General features: G+C 40.0%; 1 protein-coding gene across 1 annotated transcript in view; it reads left to right on the top strand.

The window, feature by feature from the left end:
- Window positions 1–25,684, top strand: part of TRIO (trio Rho guanine nucleotide exchange factor) — a 249,428-nt gene that overhangs the window by 177,933 nt on the left and 45,811 nt on the right. The window contains exon 34 of the mRNA XM_030473732.1: window positions 3,493–3,736. Within this exon, the coding sequence (XP_030329592.1) occupies window positions 3,493–3,736 (244 nt within the window). The remainder of the gene's footprint in view (window positions 1–3,492; window positions 3,737–25,684) is intronic.

Raw genomic sequence — 25,684 nt, forward strand, 5'->3', positions numbered from 1 at the left:
CTCTCCCACAGTGCACTTGTTTCCATTTTAAAAGGGGATTAAAGATTTTCATACTTGAAATAATTGAGAAATCTTATTAATTGCTCTCTTTCCTTTCCCTTCTCCTTAATGTAAAATAGCCATGGGACAGTAAATTTAATTTGCAGTCCTGAGAGGAGGTTATATGGCCTGATGTAAAGGCTGTTCTACATGGCAAAACTCTTGTCAGTGGCGATGCTCCTAGATGCTGGTAACCGATGAACTCTTGGTGTGATGTCTCTGACTTCAGCAAACCTACAGTAAGAATCCATTCAGCCAGTGAGTGTGTTACGGTTTTGTTTTCTCTCTCTACAAGCGACAGTGATTAAAAGGCCCAAGAGAGATGAACATAGATGGCTAACATTTATTTAGTAACAGCAAGGCACTATGTCCCATGATAAGCTGTTTAATTAAACCTTGCACCTTTTTTAATCTGCTGTTCTATTTCTGTCTGGCTTTTGTTTCTCATCTCGTCTCTGTCTCTGCAGTTTCCATGTTTCAGACATAGCCTCATTTATTTTTATCATGCATGATTAATTCAGTTTACATAAAGGGTTTCTTGAGAAGGATGGATAAAGTATATAAAGCCCTTGTTCAGCCTAAATTTGGATTTAGATGGTTTGAAATTCTTTTCTCTTCAGTGCAAATCAGTCTCCCAGTTCTGCTGTGCCTCTTGCTCTTCCCTCCAGCTAGCCTAGAGAGCCTTGCCAAAGCTGTCCAACAACAGCTGTTGAGCAATGCACTTAATCACAGACACTCCTTGCTGTCCAACTGCATTTAATCAGTGTGAAAGATGAAACTGCGTTCAGAAAGTGTGTTATGGAGAGAAAACGAGCAATGAAACAAAGAGGAACAGCATCCTAACCATTGCTGTTCCAGGGAGAAGGAAGGGTGGTTATCCCAAAGGAGGGGAAAATTGGTAAATGCTTTTTTGTTCAGATCTCCATAACGACGTAGATGTGTGTTGGGTAGAGAACATCGTCATTTTCAGTGTGTTAGGCAGGAGCAGAGAAATCACACACCAAGTTGCATGTAGCAGCAGTAGTCCGTGTTTGAGGATGGTGTGTAACTAACAATTGCATGCAGAAAGTGTCTTACACACTATACTGAAGTGTGATTGAATATTGAATTACAGTGGAATTCTGACCAGCTAGGATATCTGATTCCCACACAGTCTGAAAGACTAGGATTTTTTTGTACTTTAGTAGCTTCTGACACAGCCATTTAAAGCCTTCGTTTGCTTTTTCCTTTAGATTAATACTATATAAAATACTCAGTGAACGTAAATTCTGAGAATTTTTTGTATTAGGGGAAGGTGAAGAAAGAATATCTATATTAAAGCCAAAAACATGCAGCCATTGCACTGGTCACAAAGTATATTTTAATCTCTCTTTGTAGGAATTGAAGGGTCAGGAAAACAAGCAGAGCACCAAAGCTATGCTCCTGTAGGTATTTAGGGAGAAAATACAAAGACTACATGCAGTTTCTGGAAAGTATCAACTTGTGTCATGGTTTAAGAGTCTTGGTGCTTGTGCTGATTGGGGTACGGACTCTCCAGGGGAAAATTTGGTCTGCATTGGGCACCTTGTGAAGTCATACTTCATTGGCTTTTTTGTTAGTCCCCATCAGGCATACAGATGGTTTCAATTGTTTCCGAGTGTCTGAAGAAAGCTGTAACATAAATCAATACCAGAAAACAAGGGAAGGCTCTTTACTTTTTCCCCTTTGGCATAGTTTTGCGTGGACTAAAAACTAATATAATATGGGAAAAGAGTGTAAGGGAGCAGGAAATTTTTGAATAAGGGAGAAAGTAGCATGTTTTGGAGATTTACAAATACGCCCCTGTAATTTGGGTATTGGGGCTGTCTGGAGAGATGTAATAAAAGCAGTGTGATTAATATTTAGCCTGGACCTGAGTGTCTCTGATTTATCTTCCTTAAACAGTAGATGTATCAGGGTTTTCTGCCTTTCTTGGCCCTTGCATTCCCCCAAGAAAATTTTTCTTCATTGTATGCACACACAAGCAAGGGTAGCCAGTAAGATTAGCAGGCGGATACCATGGGAAAGCTCTGGAGTTACTGCAGACCATCTGCTAGGAGTTACGTCCTGTTGTTTGCTGCAGGCTTGAGGAAGAGAAATTTGGAATTAGCCTTTGAGTCTTACTGGGGTTTTGCTGATTTTGGCATTTGCTTTAAAATTCTTGCTTGATAACAAATAGTGTTATCCTAGAAAAGTTTCTATCATTTGGTGCTTCAGTTCCAGGCTTGTAATGAAAACCAATAAATAAGTAACAATGCAGTCTCTTATCTCCTTTTCCTAACACTCATGGGATGTAGCTGGCAGCTATGTAAGAGCCTAAATGTAATAGTCAAAAATAACGTGGCAGGAACCATTCAGTGTCTTGGTGTAGAACATGCTTTTATATTTGCTGTAGTTTGAACTCTCCTTTGTCTGTGTCGAGCATTGCAGGATTACCTTGCTAAACTGGAGTTTACTGGCTTGGTCCAAAATGACTGAATTCATAGAAGTTGCATACTAGCTGACATCTGATATGAATGTTGCACTGAAGCAGCCTGAGCTATAGAAATATTCACATGCAAAAAACTGAAGTAGCCTGGAACTTCCATACACCATTGCTGTATGGAAGGAGAAAGAATTCCCAGGCTGTTTGCTTAAGTTGGATGGGTGCTCTGGCACTGAGCAATCTTGGGAACTTTGCAAAGTTCTGATAATAATGTTCATTTCATGTCAAAGCAGATGAAACAATCAAAAAGGGAAGCTGAAGCTTAGGCAAAGTAATTCTAATGAAGTGTTTCAAAGAGGGGGAGGAAAAACCCTGACCTTGCATGCTTTTAATGCAAGTTTGTGTGTTTTCATTTGGAGAATCAGTAAAAATGTGGAAGTTGTGAACATGTGTGGATTTTCTAGCAAATAGTTAACTATTTGGGAATCTGATATGAAGAACCTCATGCTGGTTTTGTACAGTGTGTCCTCAATGATTTTGTGACCTGCATGCCTAAACTGGGGGGGGGGGGGCAGTAAGCTCAGTCAAAAAAGGTCTCTCTTTCTGCCTTGAATTCTCAAGATACAAACCTTGTGAGTGACTGTATTTAGTAATATCGGGCTTTTGGTGCCTATTATCACCCATAAAATATATTCTGAAGCAACTGCTACTTCAGCTTTCAGAGTAAGGAGCAGTCTAGCAAGAAAAACCGCTTAAATCCTCCGCCCAGCACTGCCACAACCGGTGTGCTTTGAACATAGGCAGAGACAAGCAGAGTTGGAAATCTGTTCTAAAATGCCAGAACTGCCTGTTTTCAAAATGATCTCTTCTTGACGTGGAAAGTCCCAGGAGCTTGCTATCTCATCCAGAATACGACTCCTGCCAGGCATCCTAAATAGGTAACAGTGCGTGACGGATGGTTTGATAACGAGCATTCATCTGGCTTCTCCCCCTTGTTTTTCCCCTCACAGTTGTCTGGTGGGTGCGAGCTGACAGTGGTAATCCACGACTTCACCGCCTGCAACAGTAATGAGCTGACAATCCGCCGTGGGCAGACAGTGGAGGTCTTGGAGAGGCCCCATGACAAGCCTGACTGGTGTCTGGTTCGAACCACGGATCGGTCCCCAGCTGCAGAAGGCCTGGTCCCCTGCGGGTCCCTGTGCATCGCTCACTCTCGCAGTAGTATGGAGATGGAGGGGATTTTTAACCACAAAGGTAAGAAATGATGGAAATGAGGTCTAGTAGTCAGCAACACAAGTTTGGGGTAATGGGGAGCACTGTGCAGATGGGAACTTTGGTATTCTTGCGCTGTTTTGGTTTCTAGTTTTTAATCCGATAAAACACAATGCCTTTAGCAACTTGCAACCACACTGTCTATTCCAAACTAAGCAGGTGGCAGTCCTCAGTGTTAAGTGAAAATGTGGCTGAAGACGGGGAAGAGATATAAGCAAATTATGTCTTCATGAAGGGAGTTTATATATAATGTTAGATCAAGTTGCAGTGATAGGAAAATCTATACTTGTTGTGTGCTGTGAAAGAGGGGAGGGAAGAAAATCTCTAGCATGCATTATCAGTGGTTCCTGAGAAGCCCTGCAATAAGAATCATGACAACATCAGGCTCAGAGATAGAAAAGGGAAATATACACATCCGTTTGCCCTCCACAGGAATTGGCTATTTGGACTTTTGTATTTTACTTAACTGAGTTTTCCAGAGTAGCAGTGGCACACACATCCCTTTTTCCCAGAGCAGCTTTGAAATCTTACTTTGTTTTTTCAGATGTGTGGAAGAATGTGCCCCTGAAGGGTGCAAGAAAAATCTGATAATCTTTCGAAAGTTTTTAAGATTTTGGTGTGCTGTAGTCCTCTGGCTCCACAAACTCTCCAGGCTCACAGAATAGTTTGTTATTAGAGGAAATGCTTCCTCGCTTCAATTGAAACTATTTGAGTTCACAGCCTGTGAACAGAAAGCAATATGAATTAAAAAGAAACACCAGAAAAACAGTTCATCAGAAGGTGTTTCATCACACACTGGGGGAAAAGATGCGTTTCAAAAAGTTTGTTATTGCAGGTAACAAGATTAGCAGGAAAGTGGTGTTTGGGAAAACTTGGTCTCCAAAACTCAAACTACTGGTTTTGGAGAGTTTTTCATAAATATAACCACAATTTTTTCAATTATTCAGTCCATCCCAGCTATCACATTACAATTTTCCCCATTTTTTTCAAACACTGTATAAATATGCTTGGCTAAAAGAGGAGAGTGGTTGTGTTTCTTACATTAGGAGTATCCACAGCAGGAACTTCCTGAATGCAGGGTGGCTGGGGGGGAGTCTGAAAGATTGAGCTGTGTAATTGGAATACATTTTCATCCTCTTGTGTCCTATAACAATTTGGATAGCAAAAGTTTGCAGTTCTGATGATAAAATTGGAAAATGTAGTTGGGTATCATTGAAACATTTCTTCCTTCGACTAGAGGTGAAATCATGGAAATGTCAAGAGCAATTTTTTTTTTTTTAACAACACAGAATTGATAAATCCCATTTCCTTTGGAGCTATGGGACTTCACCTGTGAATGCAGAGAATTTTATTAGGAGAGGCAGATTGTACTGGATAATATGTTATATGAAGAACATTGAGCCTGTCAGACTCCTAAAGGAGTCAGAGGAGACAGAGCTGGTTTTGAGAGGTTACTTTTATTAGTCAAACCAGTGGGCAAAACCTGTATTGCTTTTTCTCCATTAGTGTGTGTTTGTGAAAAATGGGACAGAGCATTGTAAAGTTACTTTGTTTCTCTTTGACATGTTGCTTTGAAATAAAGAGCATTTATTAATTACGTTAATCATGGAGACTGAAGAAGAGAAGGCCATTGCTAGAATGAGCGTGATTTGCAGGGTTGAATGCAGCCTCAGCAGTGACTTCTGTCCCTGCTTCTGCCACAGGCTTCCTGTGGGATGTTATGGCATGCCGTCTAAACCCCAGCTGATAAGAAGCAGCTGCTAATAGTTTATTCCCACATTACTTGGTGTCAGGCTTTAGGAGCTGGATGTTTGATTTGTAAAGTTTCCGTGCCTGTGGCTGAAGTCATTGTGAACTGTGTTGAACATGCAGACTATTATATAATGTTAAATAATCTAGGGGGGGTGGCAGGAAAAAAAACCCCGAAGAACTTTAGACTGGGTACTTGAAACCACTGGAGACATTTGACTTCAGTCTTTACGTCAACTTTCTATTGCTTGAATGAGGTCAATAGTGTTCATTTCACAGAGGGATTACAAAAATTAAGCACAATTAGTGGAGCGCTCTGATTTTATTTCCCCCCCCATAGTGAAAAGTACCTCAGACAATCCCACAAAGCAATTATTCATTCTCAAGTGCTGCATTTGTTTAAAGATCGTTAAGGCATTGGGGAATATGCTAATCAGAATAATGGAAAAATAATTAGATCTTCTCAGAATTGTTCATTGTGGACATTGATTGAGGTATGAATTCCTAAAAAACAAAACAAAACACAACCCCCATAACAAAGAAGAAGTGAATGACTTATATAATTTAAGGCAGGCCATGTACTTGAGTGGACAATTTTTAACTGTTGTATTTCCTAGATTTCTAGTGCTTCATCCTGCAACTCATTTTTTAATATAGATTTTTTCCTTTTTTTTTTTTTTTTTTTTTTTTTTTTTTGGGGCCATAATTCAGTAAAACTTCTGGAGTTTTTTAGTGATTCAACGTATTAGGATATTGCCCTCTATAGTTTTTAGGTCTGAAAATATATGTCATATGTCAGGCTCACAGGGTGAGCATCAGCTCTGACTAATTCTGTATAGTTCATGGGCTGAGCCACATGCAGTAGACACAAGTCTGGAATCTCTACATATTTGACATCTCAAGCTGTTGTGAGAGGCTCAGGGAGAGAGGCTTTATGTAATTCCAAAGGAAGAAGGGAGGTGATCACCATCAGAAGTAGTGGGGGTGGCTGCTTGCATGCTGAGTGCTTAGCCTATACAAATGGCTTGGTGAAGCAAAGAGTTTTGCAGTCCTTTCAGCATATAGGAACCCTACAAATGTGATCTTTTCAACGGTGTTTGTCAATACCATTTGCTGTTTTGTCAGTACAAGTTGCAAAGCCACAGCGTATCAGATGTGAGGTTCAAGGTTTGAAATCACAGACCTCTTCTAATTTATAGCTGGTTCTTAAGTTGTGCAAAACCACATCTTGTCACTGAGTACAGAAATGTTGGGTGATATTTAATGCCTTTAATCTGAAATTATCATCCAAAGTGTAAGGTAACATGTAAGATTATTAAAGCAGAAAGTATGTTCAGTGAAGCCTAGTTCTGACAGCTCACCTTGGTCATTCCTCATCTGTCCACATATTCTCTGTCAACGATGAAAGGTAATGTCGTTCTATTCTAATGTTAGAAGACAGCCACAGAAAATGACCCTGATCACTTGCCTCCAAGTGTGTTACTTGTCCTCTAAGAATGTATATTACTTTAAATATCTAACCAATATTGGTGGTTAAAAAAAAGGTATCATTTACACTATCTTCAATCTCTAAAATTTTATTGTACTTAAGGTGACAAGTATTTTGTTAAGACGATGGGGAAAGCATTACACAGAAAAAAGATATTCACTAGTGGATAGTCTTTTAGGGGAAGGGTTGATTTCAAGTTCCAGACCTCTTGCTCGCTGTGCTAGATATCAGATCTATTTTTGTACGTTATTTGGGTCATCTAATCAATTTGATGTGCAGTTTACAGATGAGTACATTTAAAAAAATCTCTATCTCTTTTATAACAGGGGAAAAAAGACAAACAAGTGGGTAGTGAGGAGGTTGAATAACAGTTGGTGCACTCTACAAAAAATAAATTACTGGCTTTGGAAGAACATGTTTTTCACAAGTAATACATAAGGCAACAATTTTTTATTTTTTTTTTTTGCAATGATTCCCCACATGTTATTGGGTTTGGGGGAGAAAGAATGTTCCTGTTGGTTTTTTTGGTGCTTTTCCCTCTTTTAACAAGGGTTTCTTTTCATTCTGTGGTACATCCTTTTGCCATGTGCAGTTCTCTTTCCTGTGATTGCAGGGCATTTACACAGCAACAGAGCTTTGGGTAAATATAGGGCGGGAAACAGGATTTGGTATAATGAAATTAAACTTTCAGGCTCAGAAAAATTCGGAGGTATTTTAAATTGTTTGTGAATATCTTGCTTGTTTAGATCATAAGTTCACTGTCTTATCTGATTTTATGAGTATTTCTGAAGTCTGCAGAATTTGTGATAGTCCATCATATCCTTTCTGTAGATGCTACTGTTTGGAGAGCTACAAAGACCTCAACAAGCCTTTACTTACGAGGTTTTTGGGACCACATCTAGCTGATAATTCATGTTACAATCTGTTTGATTCAAAACTTTGCCACTGAGAACTTTTGTTTACCACTGTTCTAATTGAATAATTAAAATCGTTAAAATTTTATGAAATGCAATAGCAGCAATGCTGGGGAAGGGCCTAGAGCTGAGGAAACTGACGGTGCTTAGTCTGCAGAAGAGAAGGCTTAGGGGGGACATTATCGCTCTCTACAACTACCTTGAAAGAAGGTTGTAGGTTGGCCTCCCAACTTAACAAGTGACAGGACAAGAGGAAACAGCCTCAAGTTGCACCAGGGAAGGTTCAGACTGGATATGAGAAAAAACCACTGAAAGGGTTGTCAAGCATTGCAACAGGCTGCCTAGGGAAGGAGTGGAATCACCATCCCTGGAAGTACTTAAATGTTGTGTAGTTGTGGTGCATAGGAACATGGTTTAGGGATACACTTGGCAGTGCTGGGTTAACAGTTGGACTCAGTCTTGAAAGTCTTCCAACCTAAACAATTCTATAATTCTATGTCTGCTTGTTTTATACATTCTTATAATCCAGTTATCTTGTATATGTTTATTCAGATCTGAAATGTAAGTGATGTCTTACTAACATGGTGACATACAACACAGCACTTCAATACTGAATACTGGCTTTTGATTTTGCTCTCAGGATACTGTCCTGACTGGTGCCATAAACAGAAAAATGTTATTCCATCAGTTTTGGGGTTTTTTTCTCTCAACTGTAGTATCTCTCAAAGAATCTCCCATAATAAGGAGGATTGAATAGCTGACACTTTTCAAGACAAAGGTTGACAAATTTGTTTAAAGAGCTATATAGTAAGCCGTTCTCTACACCTGCAAGATGGGAAGGAGTGGTGTAGGGCAGGTATCATAGGTGTCAGAGCTCTTCTTGACCTTCTGTTCAGGAATTAAGAAAAAGAGAAATTGCACGAGTGATCTAGAGATCTTTCTTCAGAAAAGACAGAGATTTTATAGTTGAGGCCACAGAATGGGATAAAACAGAGTCATGAATTTGTTACATTAAGTAAGCTTGTTCTTGCACAACTGGAGACCTTCTATTCAGAATGTTGTTTTTAGATGTAAAGGGAAGGGGGGAGGAAAGTAAAGATAAGATGTCTTGTGTATGATGGAGAGCTTTGAAAGTTGTGATTGAGAAATTGAGTGTTTCCATGTTGAGTCCAAATACTGTTACATAGGAAGAGGAAGCTCTAGATAGCAACAGCAGCAGAATTTGATCAAGTAAAATGAAAATCCACTTTGAATAATTGAAGAAGGGCTCCCTGTTTGTAATGGAAGAAAAGATTGATTTGGGCAGCAACTGTTTTTTTACAAATAGAAGGAGGCTGTAGAAGGGGAGGATTTGCTGTTTAAAGATTGCAAGCAAGTGAAGCATGGGCCATGTGTAAGGAAAAAGGATCTCCACCCATGGCTCAGAGCCAAAGCGCCTGTGGGACTGTCTGACAGCATTTGCAGCTGCAGGAAATGAGTTATAGTCCAGGCCAGCAGGGAAAGTAACTCCTAACAATGAGTAGGTAGGGTACTTGCTTTTCCTTGTTGCCTTGGGGCCGCGTGGCAAAAGGTGGGGACTGTAGTTTCCAGGGCACCATACAGAAAGGGATCTGCTTCTGCAACACAGCTGGACGCAATCACATGCAGAAGGTGATATTGAGGAATATATTGTAGTCGTGGAAGATGTTAAATGTTTATCTAAAAATTCTGTTTCTTGATGAATCAATTACTTCCTCATAAAATTTCCAAATAACGGGCTGCCCTTCCAGATAACCAGCTGATAAAAAGCTTTATGAGCTCATGGGAGGCAAAGCCGAGCAGTCAGTTGGATTTCACACTCTGCTCATCTAAATTAGCAAAAAATTGTAAAAGCCGTGCTGCAGTGTCAGTTCAACTTATTTATCAGGCAGACTTGAGCTTGAGCAGAGGTGCACGCATTTTAATAGCTGAAGTTCAACTTCACCATTATGAGTTGTTTTGAAAGCCTAATAAATCATAAATTTCCATGTAATCACAAATATTTTGGCAAAAACCATTGCTAGTCTAGTAGCAGCAAATATAGCTTGAATTTAAGGGTTGTGTGTGTAGTTTTTCAAAAATGTTTTCATGCTTTAGTCCAGGTAAATAAAATAGCTGCAGTATAAAGTAAATCAAGAATTCTCTATCCTGACTTTCCCACCTTGAGGTTTTACTTGAGTTTGCAGTTAAAAACGTGGTTTGAGCATAAGTAAACGTAAATAAATTGTCAGCAATTGACTGTGGTCCATTAGATCATAATCTTTGCATTGAGCTTTATAGCCAAATGACATCAGATGGTCACAGTTAATAGCCAAATTCTAATTTAGCCTTGAATAAACAGTGAAGTCTGTATGAATTGCGTCCTTGGCATTGTGCAGTCCTAAACTAGATAAGGAGATTCAATGAATCTCACCATTTGAATTTCTAGAAGAGTTCTCTGTAAGCCAAGTTTACATGTGTTTTATGGGATTGATTTATGCATAAACCTACCTTCTATTATAACCAAGCCCAGGAAGACCTGTCAGGTATGTCTGTATTTCCCATGCTGAGTCTATTTGTGGGCATAAGTATGTGGTTAATTTGTCTCTAGAATTTTTGTACATAGATAATGAAAGCTTTTTGCCCTGCTTGGGAGCTCAGTATTACAGCTGACAATAAGAAGAAATTTTATAATACTGGCTTGAATGTACTTTTGGTCCCAGACAGCTGCCAAATATATGTCTCTTATATATTGTAGTTGGAACGGAAATCGGTGTGTAAAAAGTATCTGCTTCAGAACAGATGTATTTGTACAGCTGATCTTTGGGAGGTAGAAGGTGGATATAAAGCAGCAATTCTGATGGCTTTAGATTTCCCAAGAGAGTTGTTATTTTGCTTGCAATTAGCCTTTCTCTGACAGCACTTTCTTTTTCTAACCAAGACATTGAGGTAGAACAGAGTACAAACTAAAATCATATCCTGCAAATGTTGCTTGTATGTTTCAACTGAAGAAAAACATTCTGGAGTGGTGTTTATTTTCCTTAGCTGTCCCTCTTCAGGTGCAACAAACTGTTGTAAAAGTTGTTCCAGTGTTGAGAATTACTTGTTGAGGGTGTCTTTGTTACCCATATTTTGTTTTGGATTAAATAAATATTCAGAGCTGGTACTCCAAACAGCATCTAAGAGCCACCCAAGGAATTTCTCTTCCTTTTCAGTGAGTAAGTAGCTTGGCAGTGTGGTGATGGACAGGAAGAGTGGAGCTAGGGACACCTATTTGGACTGGAGAGAACTCCTAGAGGCATGGAGTTGTCATAGTTATGTGGTAACTGCCTTGTCCATGGCAATTTTGGCCATGGTGTATTTTTTTTCTGCAGCTGGGGTGGCTGTTCATTTCCAAAAACTATCTGGGTAATTTTCCCCAATGCGTTTTCCTTCTGTCACAGAACTGTGTAATATTGACAGTGTCCATAAGGCCTTCTGTTCTTTTTCCAACTCTCCAGTTTTCTGGCGCTTCTGCTGCTGCGGCTTATGTTCTTAAACTTGGTATGGGGAGGAGTATTTATGTATTTTGTGTTCAGTGAAGAGGAGAAAATTGTTGAGGAGCAGGCTAGAGCCAATGTTCTTGTGCACCTTTCAGGACATCATCACATTACATCACATCATCTGTCATCATCACTGCCTGCAGATGGAAGTAGCAGGATTTAGCATTCTACTGACTTCCTCCAATTCAGTTTTTATGAGGCGGCTGCTGAAAGTGCATGTCCCATTGACTTCATTTCACTTTTCCTGCAATTGTAAAATATTGTAAAAATATTGTAAAATATTAGTCTCTGTTATGCATGCTAAACTAGAAATGTTGCATCACTTTTAATGCAACTTTGAAGCTTTTTGACAGATGCACTAGATACTTCATGTTTGGTTTCAAATAACTGCTTCATAATGCAGTGTTTTGCTACTATTTTGAGGACATATTCACTGAGAGGGTGCTCAGGCATTGGAACAGGCTACCCAGGGAAGTGGTGGAATCACCATCCCTGCAAGTGTTCAAAAACCGTGTAGATGAGGCCCTCAGTGATATGGTTTAGTGGTGGTCTTGGCAGTCCTGGAGTAATGGTTGGACTTGATGATCTTAAAGGTCTTTTCCAACCTAGCTGATTCTATGATTCTTAAAATAGGTGTCGTTCAAATGCAGGACATGCTTGTGTTTTTTCCTAGCTTTGTGTTGTGTACAAATAGCAAGACATTTTTCCCTATCTAGAACAACTACTGAACTTAAATTCATCATTCTGTAACATGGAAGTTACTGAAATAAGTGATGGAATTCTTAGAGCAAGCTGTGTAAAAAAGGCTGTTGTGATAAGTGAATAGCACTATAAAAATATTTTGTGATCCCAGGATAAGTAGTTGTAATGCTTTTCAGAAATTTGCATTTTCTAGGGTGGGTGTATAATGGTTAACCCCTATAGCAATAGAAGACATTTACAGAACTGGCATGCAGGCATAATAGTAAAGGCTGTCTTAGGTAAGCTTGTTATCGAACTGTCCTTGATGACCAGAATCTTGTAGTCATTTTCCCTGTGGTCGTAAACCATCTGGTCCAACCTACTGTATGTTAACCATTTACAGTGCAGCAGAAATATAGTCCCTGTTAAGAGAAGTGGTTAAAAGTATGTCAGGTGTTCAAGAGTGGACTTGACAAAGCCCTATGTAATGTGGTCTGATCTCATAACAGAGCCATCCCCATCCTTTTGAGCAGAAGGTCAAACTATATGGATTTTGAGGCCCCTTTCAGCTTGAGTTATCCTGTGATCCTATGCTAAAAGTTAGATTTGCCAGCATGGACTTAGGTTCTAAGTGTTTCCTGGAGTCTTGGACTCCCCTTAGTGTCTGTGAGTATACCAGGAATTCTTGAGATTTTGCCCCAGAATATATTGATTCCATGTAAAGAATGGAAAGGAAGCGTAAAAAGTATTTCTGCTCATGAAAAGTGCTAGCTATTCTTGTTGCACATGTTGGGTGTGATCACAGCCTTAATAGGTGCATGTTCATTTGTTAATATAAACTTTGAAGAATCAGTGATACGGAGATTCCTGAAACACAGATTCTAGGGAAATCTAATTGCATGTAAGGACCTGCAAATATGCTGAAAGCTGCTAGGGAAGCCACCTGGAATGAGGGACTAGTAAAGCTGAATGGTCATCTCTTGCTTTGTACAGAAAAGCTTTAGAGACATGGAAGTAAATGAGGTTGTTAAGGTCTAAGCTGTTGTTCCTCCACTTACAAATAATAGGCAAGGATTCTTAGAAATGTTAAATGCAGGAAATTGTAGTGCCGAAAAAGATGCTGAAAGAGAATGAGAAAGCAAGCAGGGCTCAATATAGCAAAAAAGGATATTAGGTGAAAGGTTGTTTGTGGGGTTTTTTTTAAGGAAAAACAAAAAAAAGACTGAAGACTGGTTGACTGAATTGAAGTGTGCTTTAGGCAATATTAAACATAAAAGCTTGATTGGTGAAAACCACCAAGTCGTTAACCACATATCTTAAGATTTTTATGTCAGTAGCTAATCTATTTCAAATAATCTATTTATCATGGCCCAACTTGGTTGGTTGTCCATCCTAAAGTATTGCATGCTAACTTTTCTCATAGTCTCCGGCATAACAAAATGCATGTGCTCTAAATGCTGCTTTATTTAGTTGAACAGGCTTAGGTGTGTTTATTCTTTTATTCTGAAGATGTGGCAGGACTACATGCAGTTGCACCAGAATCAGTTTGGAAACCACTGTCTCGTACCTCTGGTTACAGGCCCAGAGAAACACCTAAAAAAGGTGCTTACAGCAGATTGTACCTCAGGGTATGTGCTGTGTTCTTTTTTGTGTCCTGGTTGCTTGCTTAGGTGAAAGACCAGGCTTATGGGATCCAGTGCTTACTCCATCATCGTAAGACTTTGCTGAGATTACAACCCTTGGAACTGGAGCAACTTAGTAGTTGTAGTAGTATTCTGCAGCCTTCCTTTGCTGGTTTTGGAATAACAAAGTCTTACTCTGTTATTGAATTTGTTGGGGTGATTTCTGTAATAATTTTTATTTTAAAAGAAGTGTTTAATCTATTTTGACAGTCTCATCTTTCATGTAGAAGTATTTTATTATTTTTATGATGCAAAATGCCATTCTAAATTGCAGAAGTGCAGAAGAAGATAGCATTGTTTTGTCAGATTGTGAGCTTTTGAAAGACAGTATTACCTTTTTGAAAAGTTTAAGTTTTTAAGAATACTAACCTCACATTGTCAGCAAGTGGCATGCATATTAGCATATAGAGTCTGCTTAGGTCTTTTTATGTGTTTCAGGAAGTTAACATTATTACCAAGCTAAAACTTAACCTGGTCTGTTACGTGGACATGACTTCTGTTAGGCAGTACTGAGCAGAGACAAAAGGAGGAGAGATCTTAGTGTAACCCTTTGTAACCAAAATGCATTTGTACAATCTGAATTTAGCAGAAGGGGAACAAGAAAAGTGTTTTGGTCAGCAATACCAGCCAGCATGTAGCCCACAGCTTGCAGAAGCAGTTCCTCCAGATGCATAGGTGTGGAACTTCGGCATCAGTATTTCCTACAGGGAGCACATATCCAATTTTAAAAGCATTTCTTTCATTTCTAATGACCTAGTTTGGTTGCTAGAATGGTTCATTTTCCTTTTAAGTGACTTAAAAGAAACGAATTTTAAGTCAAGAACATAATTGAATATTCTGAACACTAGTTCTGAATATATTCTTACCCTTTCCTTTTGTCTTTGCATACATTTCCAGTGAAGATAATTAGTCAAGAGATCTATGTTTAAAAAAAGTCCCACCTCCTGTATGTTCAGTTACAACTGGTTTGGAAAATTAAACCTTGTTTTGAGCAGGTATTTTCACGCCAACATGCCGATTCCTTTTTCCTTTTGAGTGTGAAGGGAAGAGAAAGCGTGTTTTAAATATGGTTGAGGAGACTACCTCAGAAAATTCAAATGAAGAAAAAACAGGAAGGGTAACTTGGATAATAAAATTAATGTAAAAAATGAGTGTTTCTTCAATATGTCTCATTAGGACAGCAAGTATTTCTCTCTTGGAACACTTTTTGTATTTTCTCCAATGTAGAGATGAGGCATGGCATATTTCTTCTCCCCTCCCACCCTTGCTAAGTAGTGAATGTATGTGGAACAACATTCCTTACACTCATCCAAAAGATTTTGTTTGAATTATCTGAAGCTGGTTTGTTGTGGTTTTGCTGACAGTGGCTGGGATCCTTCAAGCTGATTTGGCATGCTGCAGTGGTGACTGTGTTGAGTCAGAATTTTCCCAAAGCTTTTTCAGATAACAGAAGGCCAGGGACAGTGAACGTCTCATCATTTCTTTGAAAGGCCTCCTCATTTTTGTGAGTGGTATACAGGCTTCAATTCCTTGGCTATAGCACAGAACAGTAATTAAAAGCTCAAGAAAATAATAGCCAAATTACTAAGATGGGAGAGAGTTTACGATGTCATGTGCTTGTTGACATTCTTTCTTACTGTAGGCTTCAGCAACAGCTAGGGCATGTTCTGCAAAGCTGGAGACAGGAAGGACTTGTGTGACTGAATAGTTGGATAAATGGATCATTTCCCAATATTCTTAATTAAAGCCTGAATGCTTCAGTGTCTTGCTGTCAGTTGCTCTTGACAAATGCTTTACCCAAGATGTAGAAGGGAAGGTTATTAATCACACAGCTGATGATATTTCTTTACCCTCAGTCAGAAAATACTTTTCCCAGGTTTGCCAGCTAATAGATGACTGGCATGTTTTGTTAGAGATGGTTGTTGGTTGGGGTTTTGGGTTGTTTGCGGTGGGTGGTTTTTTGGGGTTTTTCTGTTTTTTGGGGTTTTTTTTTGTTTGTTTGTTTGATTGAAACATCCCAGTATTTTGAAAGGAGTTATTGGAAATCTCAAATTAAGGATGTTCACACAATTCATTGCAAAATACAGTTTCTGACTGATTCAATTTAAAGTGTCTCTGGCAGCTGGAAGCGTTGGTCGTAAAGAACAGGAAACAGCACGCTGAATGTAAGTCCAAAGAGCCACTGTTGTAGTGATTCCGCTCCTTGCAGTCCGGCAGTGTTATCTGTGAGACTGAGGAGCAGCGAGGCTCTTTTTTTAGGAACAGGATGATCTTTGTGTGTGGAGCTGAAGAAACCAGATCCTAATGGCGCAGCTGTGCTCTGAGCAGTTAAACTGTAGACACATTGTACACTGAGGAAAAGGAAAAGTCAGGCTCCTTTCAGAATTTTCATCATAGTGTGGGAGCTCACCTCCGAAGATTCAACATCAGATTTATTTATTGATGCATTTTTGCTGTTCTACAGTTTCTTGATTGTGTTAGAATATTCTGGTGTGAATGTCTGTGTCTAATGTGTCTAATCAGAGTGTCTAACTTGCCAAAGATAGGATTTGTATGCAATGTCTGCCCGATTTATTTATTTATTTATATCGGAAATGCCTATTGTAAATAGAATTCCTGTTGGTTTGTGCAATGTTAATTTAGTTCAAGAATTTTAATAGTTATGGATTTATGTCTAGCTTTGGCTCCTAGGTCTGGGTGGTCTTCGGTCCTACACTTTTCGAAAAGTCTGAACCTTCTCTCCCACATGCAGAAACATGACTCAAAATTTTAGGAACTGTGTACTTCTAAGTGATGAAAGCATTTGTCTCACAGATCACTTCCAAAATGGTTTTAAAATCATGACATTCAGATGCTGGCAGAACTCAGTAAAGAATTCACTCTTCTGTTAGTTTCAACTATCTTGTATACACTTCTCCACTCTTAAGATAAACAAGAATTTTTTAAATAACTGTAGTACTGATTTAAAAAAACATTAACTGCTTTTGTAAATGGAATGTCTGGAATACAAGGGGGAAGATTCTGGAGAAGATGACAGATTTATTTTTGCTTGAGAACAACAATTTTATTTAAGATTTATTTAATTAAAATTTGAGAATTTTATAGCTGGGTTTTTTACTGCTATTATCTTTGAACATACCACTTCTTCCTCACCACCCCCCTGAAAAAAAAGGTAGCCATTAAGGGAAAAAGGCTGTCTCTTTGGCTTCTTTTTCAGGCTCTGACGCAACTCAAAATAGGTGCTTAAAAATGAAATTTCTGATTTTATTAGCTTCCTTTTCTTCTTCTTCTTCTTGTTTTCTCCAAGATGGTATAAAATATAATGGGGCCTTTCAAAGATAAAGTTGGAATACTGTTTATCCTTGTTCTAATATAAGTTAAGTTGTTATTTCTATTACCATGCAGATGTCTTGGAGTATGGTAAATGCAGTTTTAATTCCAGTTGTCCTCTTAAACAAAAGAAGGGATGCATATTTCTATTCTTACATGCAAGACTAGCAACAGTACTCTCAAATGAGGTAGCACTTCCATAGGGAGGGTAATCCAGTGACAAACAGAGGTTGCAGATGCTGCAGTTAAGAGGTGGTACCTGTAAGAAGCTGATTCATTGGCTGTCAGTGGCAGAGACTTGAGCTGTTACTTCTGTGCTGGAGTAAGCTTGCAAAATGTTAATACCTTCCAATGATTTTGGCAGTCTGACATTGTCCATCACTAAGCCCAGAGACTAACTGCAGAAAGCTTATCCCTTTCCTTCACTGTAGTAATAGATATGATGTTTCATTTCTGTATTTCATACAAAGTATGCTTCCTTATCTACTGAGGATATACAGTGCTCTTCTGGTTGGGAATCTGACACTCCAGGGCAGCCTTGGCTGTAGTGATCACAAGATGGTGGAGTTTGAGATCCTCAGGACAGTGAGAAGAGCATGCAGCAAGCTCACTGCCCTGGACTTCAAGAGAGCAGACTTTGGCCTCTTCAGGAACCTCCTTAGTAAGGTTCCATGGGATATAGTCCTAGAGGACAGGAGGGCCCAAGACTGCTGGTTGGTATTCAAGGATCACCTGCTATGTGCTCAGGAGTGTTGCGTCCCAACTAGAAGGAAGTGCAGCAGGAGGGCCAGGAGACCTCCATGGATGGACAAGGAGCTGCTGAGGAAACTTAGAGGGGAAAAAAGAAGCTTATAGAAGGTGGAAGCGAGGACAGGCGGCCTGGGAAGAATATAGGAACATTGTCCGGGAAGCTAGGGACCAGGTTAGGAAAGCTAAGGCCCAGTTAGAATTAATCTGGCAAGGGATGTGAAAGATAAGAGGAAAGGATTCTATAGGTACGTAGCAAATAAAAGACAGACTAGGGACAATGTGGGCCCTCTCCAGAAGCTATCAGGAGAACTGGCTACCATGGATTTGGAGAAGGCTGAGGTTCTTAATGACTTCTTTGCCTCAGTCTTCACCAGCAAATGCTCTGACCACACCACGAAAGTCTTGGAAAGCAGATGCAGGGACTGTGAGAATGAAGTCCTTAGGCCCACTGTAGGAGAGGATCAGGTTCGAGACCATCTTAAGAACCTGAACATGCACAAATCCATGGGACCTGATGAAATCCACCCGTGGGTCCTGAAGGAGCTGGCGAATGAAGTTGCTAAACCACTGTCCATCATATTTGAAAAATCCTGGCAGTCAGGTGAAGTTCCCGATGACTGGAAGAAGGGTAATATAACCCCCATTTTCAAGAAGGGGAAGGTGGAAGACCTGGGGAACTACAGACCAGTCAGCCTCACCTCTGTGCATGGCAAAATCTTGGAGCAGATTCTCCTGGAAAGCATGCTAAGACACATGAAAAACAACGAGGTGGTTGGTGACAGCCAACATGGCTTCACTAAGGGGAAATCCTGCCTGACCAATTTGGTGGCCTTCTATGATGGAGCCACTGAACTGATGGGCACGGACAGAGCAGTTGACATCATCTACCTGGACTTGTGCAAAGCGTTCGACACCATCCCGCATGACATCCTTGTCTCTAACTTGGAGAGACATCAATTTGATAGATGGACCACTCGGTGGATAAAGAACTGGCTCAATGGCCGCATGCAAAGCGTTGTGGTAAATGGCTGGATGTCCAGTTGGAAACCTGTAACGAGTGGTGTCCCTCAGGGATCGGTGTTGGGACCAGTCCTGTTCAACATCTTTGTCGGCGACATGGACAGTGGGATTGAGTGCGCCCTCAGCAAGTTCGCCGACGACACCAAGCTGTGTGGTTCGGTTGATACGCTGGAGGGAAGGGATGCCGTCCAGAGGGACCTTGACACGCTTGTGAGGTGGGCCGATGCCAACCTTATGAAGTTTAACCAAGCCAAGTGCAAGGTCCTACACCTGGGTCGGGGCAATCCCAGGCACTGCTACAGGCTGGGCAGAGAAGAGATTCAGAGCAGCCCTGCAGAGAAGGACTTGGGGGTGTTGGTTGATGAGAAGCTTAACATGAGCCGGCAGTGTGCGCTTGCAGCCCAGAAAGCCAACCGTATCCTGGGCTGCATCAAAAGAAGCGTGACCAGCAGGTCGAAGGAGGTGATCCTGCCTCTCTACTTTGCTCTCGTGAGACCTCACTTGGAGTACTGCTTACGGTTCTGGTGTCCTCAACATAAAAAGGACATGGAGCTGTTGGAGCGAGTCCAGAGGAGGGCCACGAGGATGATAAGAGGGCTGGAGCATCTCCCATATGAAGACAGGCTGAGAGAGCTGGGGCTGTTCAGCCTGGAGAAGAGAAGGCTGCGTGGAGACCTCATAGCAGCCTTCCAGTATCTGAAGGGGGTCTATAAGGGTGCTGGGGAGGGACTCTTCCTTAGGGACTGTAGTGGTAGGACAAGGGGTAATGGCTTCAAACTTAAACAGGGGAAGGTTAGATTAGGTAAGGAAAGAAGTTCTTTACAGTGAGGGTGGTGAAGCACTGGAATGGGTTGCCCAGGGAGGATGTGGATGCTCCATCCCTGGCAGTGTTCAAGGCCAGGTTGGACAGAGCCTTGGGCCACATGGTTTAGTGCGAGGTGTCCCTGCCCATGGCAGGGGTGTTGGAACTAGATGATCTTAAGGTCCTTTCCAACCCTTATTATTCTATGATTCTATGATTCTAATTGTTGGGGATTTTTTTGGTTGTTTGATTTTGAGGGTTTTTTCAGTTTCTTTGTTTGCTCACTGGGATGTAGCCTTTCCTTCAAAATGCTGTCTTAAAAGTAAGAGGGCTCTTTTGCCTGGAATTTTAAAATCTTCGTGAAATGGCCATTAACAAAATTTTCACCTGAACACTTACTTTGTCACAAATTTAAGTAACTGAGAAATGTCTTAAATTCCAGGGGTCTGAAGGGCCTTTCATCAGTACTTTGCTTTCAGAAATTAAGCTGATAACTGTCTACTTTTTTAAAGGAAATTACATAAAAAGTACAGCCAAGAAAACTCATTTCTGCTTTACAGAGAGAAAGTGAAAAAAAGAAATGGTTAATTTTTAGTTTAAAACCAAAACCAAACAAAACCCCAACATTTTAAATGCTGTAAAATGGCATGGGTCAGTATATGAGCTTTTTTCTTTGCTAATTTGATCAGATTGTTGTCCCGTTGGGCTGTGGTCTAAGAATATTTAAGGAGCAGATGATGGGGTGGAGGTGGGACAGCTCAGTGCTGCTATGCAACATGCCAGCAATCCAGCCTTTTTTGCACTGAGCTTGTGCTCTATGGCCCTCTGTGGTTTTGCCTAATGGTGCTCTCCACGTAGATATATTCTTGCCTGCAAAAATAAGATCACCTGACTGGCTCGTTATTACCAAGGATGAGTTCCTAGAAAAACTTGTTAATGTGAGGAGCCACAGGAAGAGCTGTCTAGCAGACAAGGAGGGCTACTGCAGGATAAGGCTCTGGAATACAGAAAACCTGATGGAGCTAAAGGACAAAGAGAGCTTTGTGGTACAGCTTGAAGTAAACCGTAGAAAGACATTAATAGGCTGCTTGTTTGAGCTTAAAATTACATATATTGATATAGGTCCCTGTCTCAGATGGAAATTGAGAATTGTAATCTATCTTCAGGTGTTTAATCTGATCGAAGATGATAATGGTTCTAAATAATGGCCCCTGCATGTTAAATTAAGAAATATTGGGTTTGTGATGTAGAAGTTATCTCCCTTTTGCTTATGCTTCAGTAGGAGAAGTTACTGGTCTGAGCTTTCTGTCTTGGGCTGACCATAAGAAAGTTGTAGCTATTATTTCACTATATGCATTGATACGTTTTTCAATCAAATTCTTACCTTATATCCACAGTCGCTCTGAAGGACATTTATGTGGAGTCTGCTGTCTCCACTCCAGTGTTCCTGTGTAGCAATTGTTTTTCTCAATAATTGTATGCATAGAAGACAACTGCATATCCATGAACCTTTCTTCATAACCATGTAACATGTGAAATATGCTTTATGTAGTGGTTTATGTGGTCATTCTCTCTCTTCCACCACCTTGATTTACTTGTCATATTTCTCTTCTGAGAAGAGAAGGGGCCAAAGCAAAAGCTAAAAATAACAGTGTTTGATTTGAGTAGGTGCGGGAGAACTTTTTGCGATAGCAAGCTGCAAAGGGTGTGGTTCCTGGAGCATTTAAAATATCTTCCTGCATATATTATTGGTTTTATAAGGTCAGTCTACATGCAGTTGAAAAGCAAAACAAAACCAATCCCAAAACAGTTTTATGTATAATTTTTGCTGTGTTTTAGTCAGATTTCTTACTTACGTAAATCACTATTTTAAAGCTACACTGATAAAATCACTAACTTCTCTTAAATGTTAGTTAAAAGATGTGAGAGTTTAACAACAGTAAGAATGGTTGGATATTCTTTGGCATGCTCAATGTGCGTGGGAACTCTTGGTGAGTAGAGGAAAAGGATTGTTTCATTTATTTTTTTTCTTACTCAACTAGAAACTAGAATCATTTTCAGATGTTCTACAATTTCATGAAGAATAAACTAGCTTTAGTGGAAGTCTCACCATAGGTGGCAACTATAAAGATCACTTATCCTGAAGAAAGAGGGTTTTTTCTGCTGTCTCCCCACCCCCTCTGGAATTCAGTGTCATTTAAAAGTCATCTTGGGTCAGCAGAAAAATGTTCAGGAACTGGAATTAATGGTTTCAGTGCAGGAGGTTGTGAAGGGGAAGCTGATTGAGAATTTAGGGTGGCTTTCCTTAGAAATGTGAAGAAAGCAAAACTTCAGTCTCTGGTGGAGGGTGAGCAGAGCTCTTTAATAGTAGAAACAGGGTAACGTGTGTGTACCCAACTTGTGATAAGCGCTAATGGTAAGCCTTCTCTGACTCTTGGGACTCTATATGCTATGAGTTCCACACCAAGTTCCTATTTATCCCTGCATTACATGCATTTGTTTCTGCTATTATCATTGGCAACCCCCTCACTGCTGTATATTCTTCTTTCCCGCTACATGCTTGTGTCTTTTACAGTATTGTTTGTCCAATCTCACTTTAGGGCCCTTTTTTCATGACAGTATGATGAAAACATTTCATGTCTGTTTTTACAGAAATTTAATCCTTCCTTTGGCTTCATAGCTCTTTATCTAGTGAATGTAGCTTTTTGTATGTCCTTTAAAATTAGATGATGAGGTGTTCGGGGGAAGAAACCAAAAACCTTTTCTAGGTTTGTAAAACATTTAGCTAAAAAAAAAAAGAATCCAGAAATGAATATTTATGGACAAATGTTTGTGTGGCATGCTAGTTGAAGAATGCATAGATAAAAAATAAAATGCACACAGTTTCAGTTTACTGAACAGGAAGACTGCTTGATGAACTAGAAATTTATCTTGCAGAATATGAACTTAGAGGTGAAAAGATCTGAAATGCAGTTTAAACCAGGGTGAGATCTTAAACAAATTTATCAAAATGTTTGGATTGTTTTACTTCTCACAAACGAAGCTCAAGAGGAGGTGAAGGTAAGGCAGAATTTGTTGTTTGGTACAGATTTTGTCAAGGAAAATGGAAGTTCCAGAGCAAGCACTGGATGGTGTAGCTGACCAGAAAATGTGTGTCTTTTTTGTGTTTATGGCTGTAGCTAAAGCACTAAAAACTAACTATATACTGTAAAATAAAAAGGGGAGTTAAAGGTTGGTTTTTTGTGTTCCAGTTACTGTAAAGCTTAGTAGAGGTACTAGACTGCATCTTTTCTGAAGGCTGAGAGGAAAAATAGCTGGCTTGCTGTATTTCTGAAGATCATCTTGAGCCTCAATTAGGGTAGTTACGGTAGAGTGTAATCTGCTGCATCTGGCTATTCCCACATGTGAATTTAAAGACTGGAACTGTGCTCAGTGAGTCAGAGGAGAGCATCCCTAGAAGAGAGGAGCTGCTCTGACGGCAGGGCAGGGGGCTAAACCAGACCGAGAAGATAACAGCGACTTCCTCAATCTAATGGCATTGCTTGTAACGTTATCTGGGTGAACATCTTCAGGAGAAGCTGTAACACATCCCTGGGGTGTGGGCGAGTAGGGTATTTGTAAGCTGTGGGTATCGTAACAGCTGACTCCTCACTATGCCAAACAGGATTAAACAGACTGACACTCTGGGATCGCTTCACTCAGTAAATCCTACCTGCTGCAGCAACGGGCAGCCGAGTGGCTGTAAATACTGGATCCTGGATTTAGGTACAAATATGTGCAATAGAGATATAATGGGCTGGGGGAGAAGGGTTGGTTGGTTGGTTGGAGGATGTTTTCAAATCCTAGGAGTTTAGTAGGATGCTTTTTTTCTCATCTCTCTGGCTCTACTCTCCCTTCCCTCTGACCCTAGTCAAAAAATGCAGAGTATGACAGAAAGGAGTTGTATGGGAAAGCGAGCAGTTATGGGATGAATCTGCTCTATAAACTACTGGGATGCTGTACAGTAAGCTCTTTCAGAAAAAAGCATGTAAAATGCATGTGGTACGTTATGTATATTTTTTTAGTTGAACTGTGGAAATGAGAAATGGTAACTTGCTGTGTGACATGTTATTAATAGTAGTAATTTGTTTTAAGAGCTTAGCAGAAATTTTCTTAGAATGTTTCTGCTAAACCAAAAAATCATAGATTGTGTAATATCTGTCACTTCTGTTAAATTACTGTTGAGAAGTAATGTTTTGGGGAATAGAGCTTGGAGAGAAAGGGTGGTTGGGAAATAAATCCATTTGTGTGAAATTTAGAGACATCATTGATGCTAAAACGTAATGTGGAGGAAAGCTGTGCTGTTTCAGTCTCGGCTGGAGGAGCACAGAGGTAAGGGTAGGGATATTCGTGTTAAACTCAGTTATTGGCGGGTCTTCTCCCCTTCCTCCTTTGTAATTTTAACAAAAAAAAAACCAAACTTGTCCTTGGCATTTGGACTGTTGCTGCAGAACAAGTTTGAGTCTCATATGTAACAGTCTGAAATGTCTGCAGGACAGAACAGTGCTAACCTTCAGTGTCTGGAGCTGATGCACCTGTCAGGAAGTTTCCTTTTCGTATGCAGGTTGTTTGCAGCTAGGTTCAAGTCTTACATACCTGTTGCTGTATGCTCTGTGCATATAGTTAAAATAGGCAAGGCAGGTTATAATCTCTGTTACTTGATATTATCCGAACTGCCATTACGGATGGACTGAGAGGAGAGGTAGGATGGTAGAAGGGTTGCAAACATGAAATCAAGGATGTAATGGAAAGTAATCGTATAGGGGACATCTAAAGATAGAGGCGCATGTCTGTGGGATGTTAGTAACTGAGTAGTTCCTGAAAAGATAATGGGACATCGGAGTACCAGCCAGAAGGAGTTAATTTTAGCAGGCTGTCGTCTCTGATCCCAGCAGTGGAGCTGTGTTCTCAGAAGGCTGCTCTGTAGCCCGCCCAAGCTGCACAGTTACTTCCTAAAACAACAATTATTGCAGTTTTTAGAAGTAAGCAAGTACAGAGTAACTGGGAGGGAGGTGAGGGTGAAAGGAGTCAATTACAAATAATAACTGATGGGCAGAATGCTTTGTGGCAAAATACTTTGTAGCAAGTGCTTACCCAGAGCTGTGACTACCTAGTTAGCTGGAGGTCTGTTAATGGCACAGCAAGAGTCTTTTCCCCTTTTGCATTCCGCTATCTTTGTTGGAGCTCATTTGCTCCATTTTTGATCTCTCGTTGCTGCAGCGGTTGGTGAGGCTCAGATCTATCTAGTTTTTACTTCCAAAGAATTTTTAGAAAACATGTTTTATAAAGTGCTGGGTGTAGTCAATCCTGACCAGCGAGATGCTTTCCGTTATTAGCATAAATTAAGATCATAGACATGTGTGAAGTCTTGTTTGGCAAGCATACGTGGTTTCACAAACATTCTTTATTGTTCTCTTTCTGGGTCTTAAAAACAGATGTCCGTGTGTACAGAACATGTTGTAAGTAGGCTCAGTAGCCTTTCATAATAGCCTTTCATAAAAGCTTATTTTCATGTCCCAGTATGACTGTAGCTACACCATCTCTTGAACTGGAAGGACTAAAAAATTGTATCCGTGTTATTTTTGGCCACTGCAAACTTAAAACTGGTGACCTGGGATTTAGGCAGAATATTCAGAATGTACTCTAGTGCATTATTTTATTAATGGAAAACTGTAACTGAGGCTTTGACTTTGCTTAAAGATTTTTTTAGCAATTTAAAAGTTTGGATTATTTTTCAGTAAAATGTTAGAGTATGTGTGCAATTAATAATTATGTACTCCTGTTTAACTAAATTATCTGGTTTCCCTTCCCTCCACCCTACCCTTCCCCAATTCATGAAGTCTGAAGGAAGAAAAACACATTCACATTTAGGTAGATAGAAAATAGGGCTTTGAGTAATGTATTGGCAGGAAACTACTGAAACTAATAAATAAGT

The sequence above is a fragment of the Strigops habroptila genome, chromosome 1 (genome assembly GCF_004027225.2).
Source record: "Strigops habroptila isolate Jane chromosome 1, bStrHab1.2.pri, whole genome shotgun sequence".
Classification (NCBI taxonomy): domain Eukaryota; kingdom Metazoa; phylum Chordata; class Aves; order Psittaciformes; family Psittacidae; genus Strigops; species Strigops habroptila.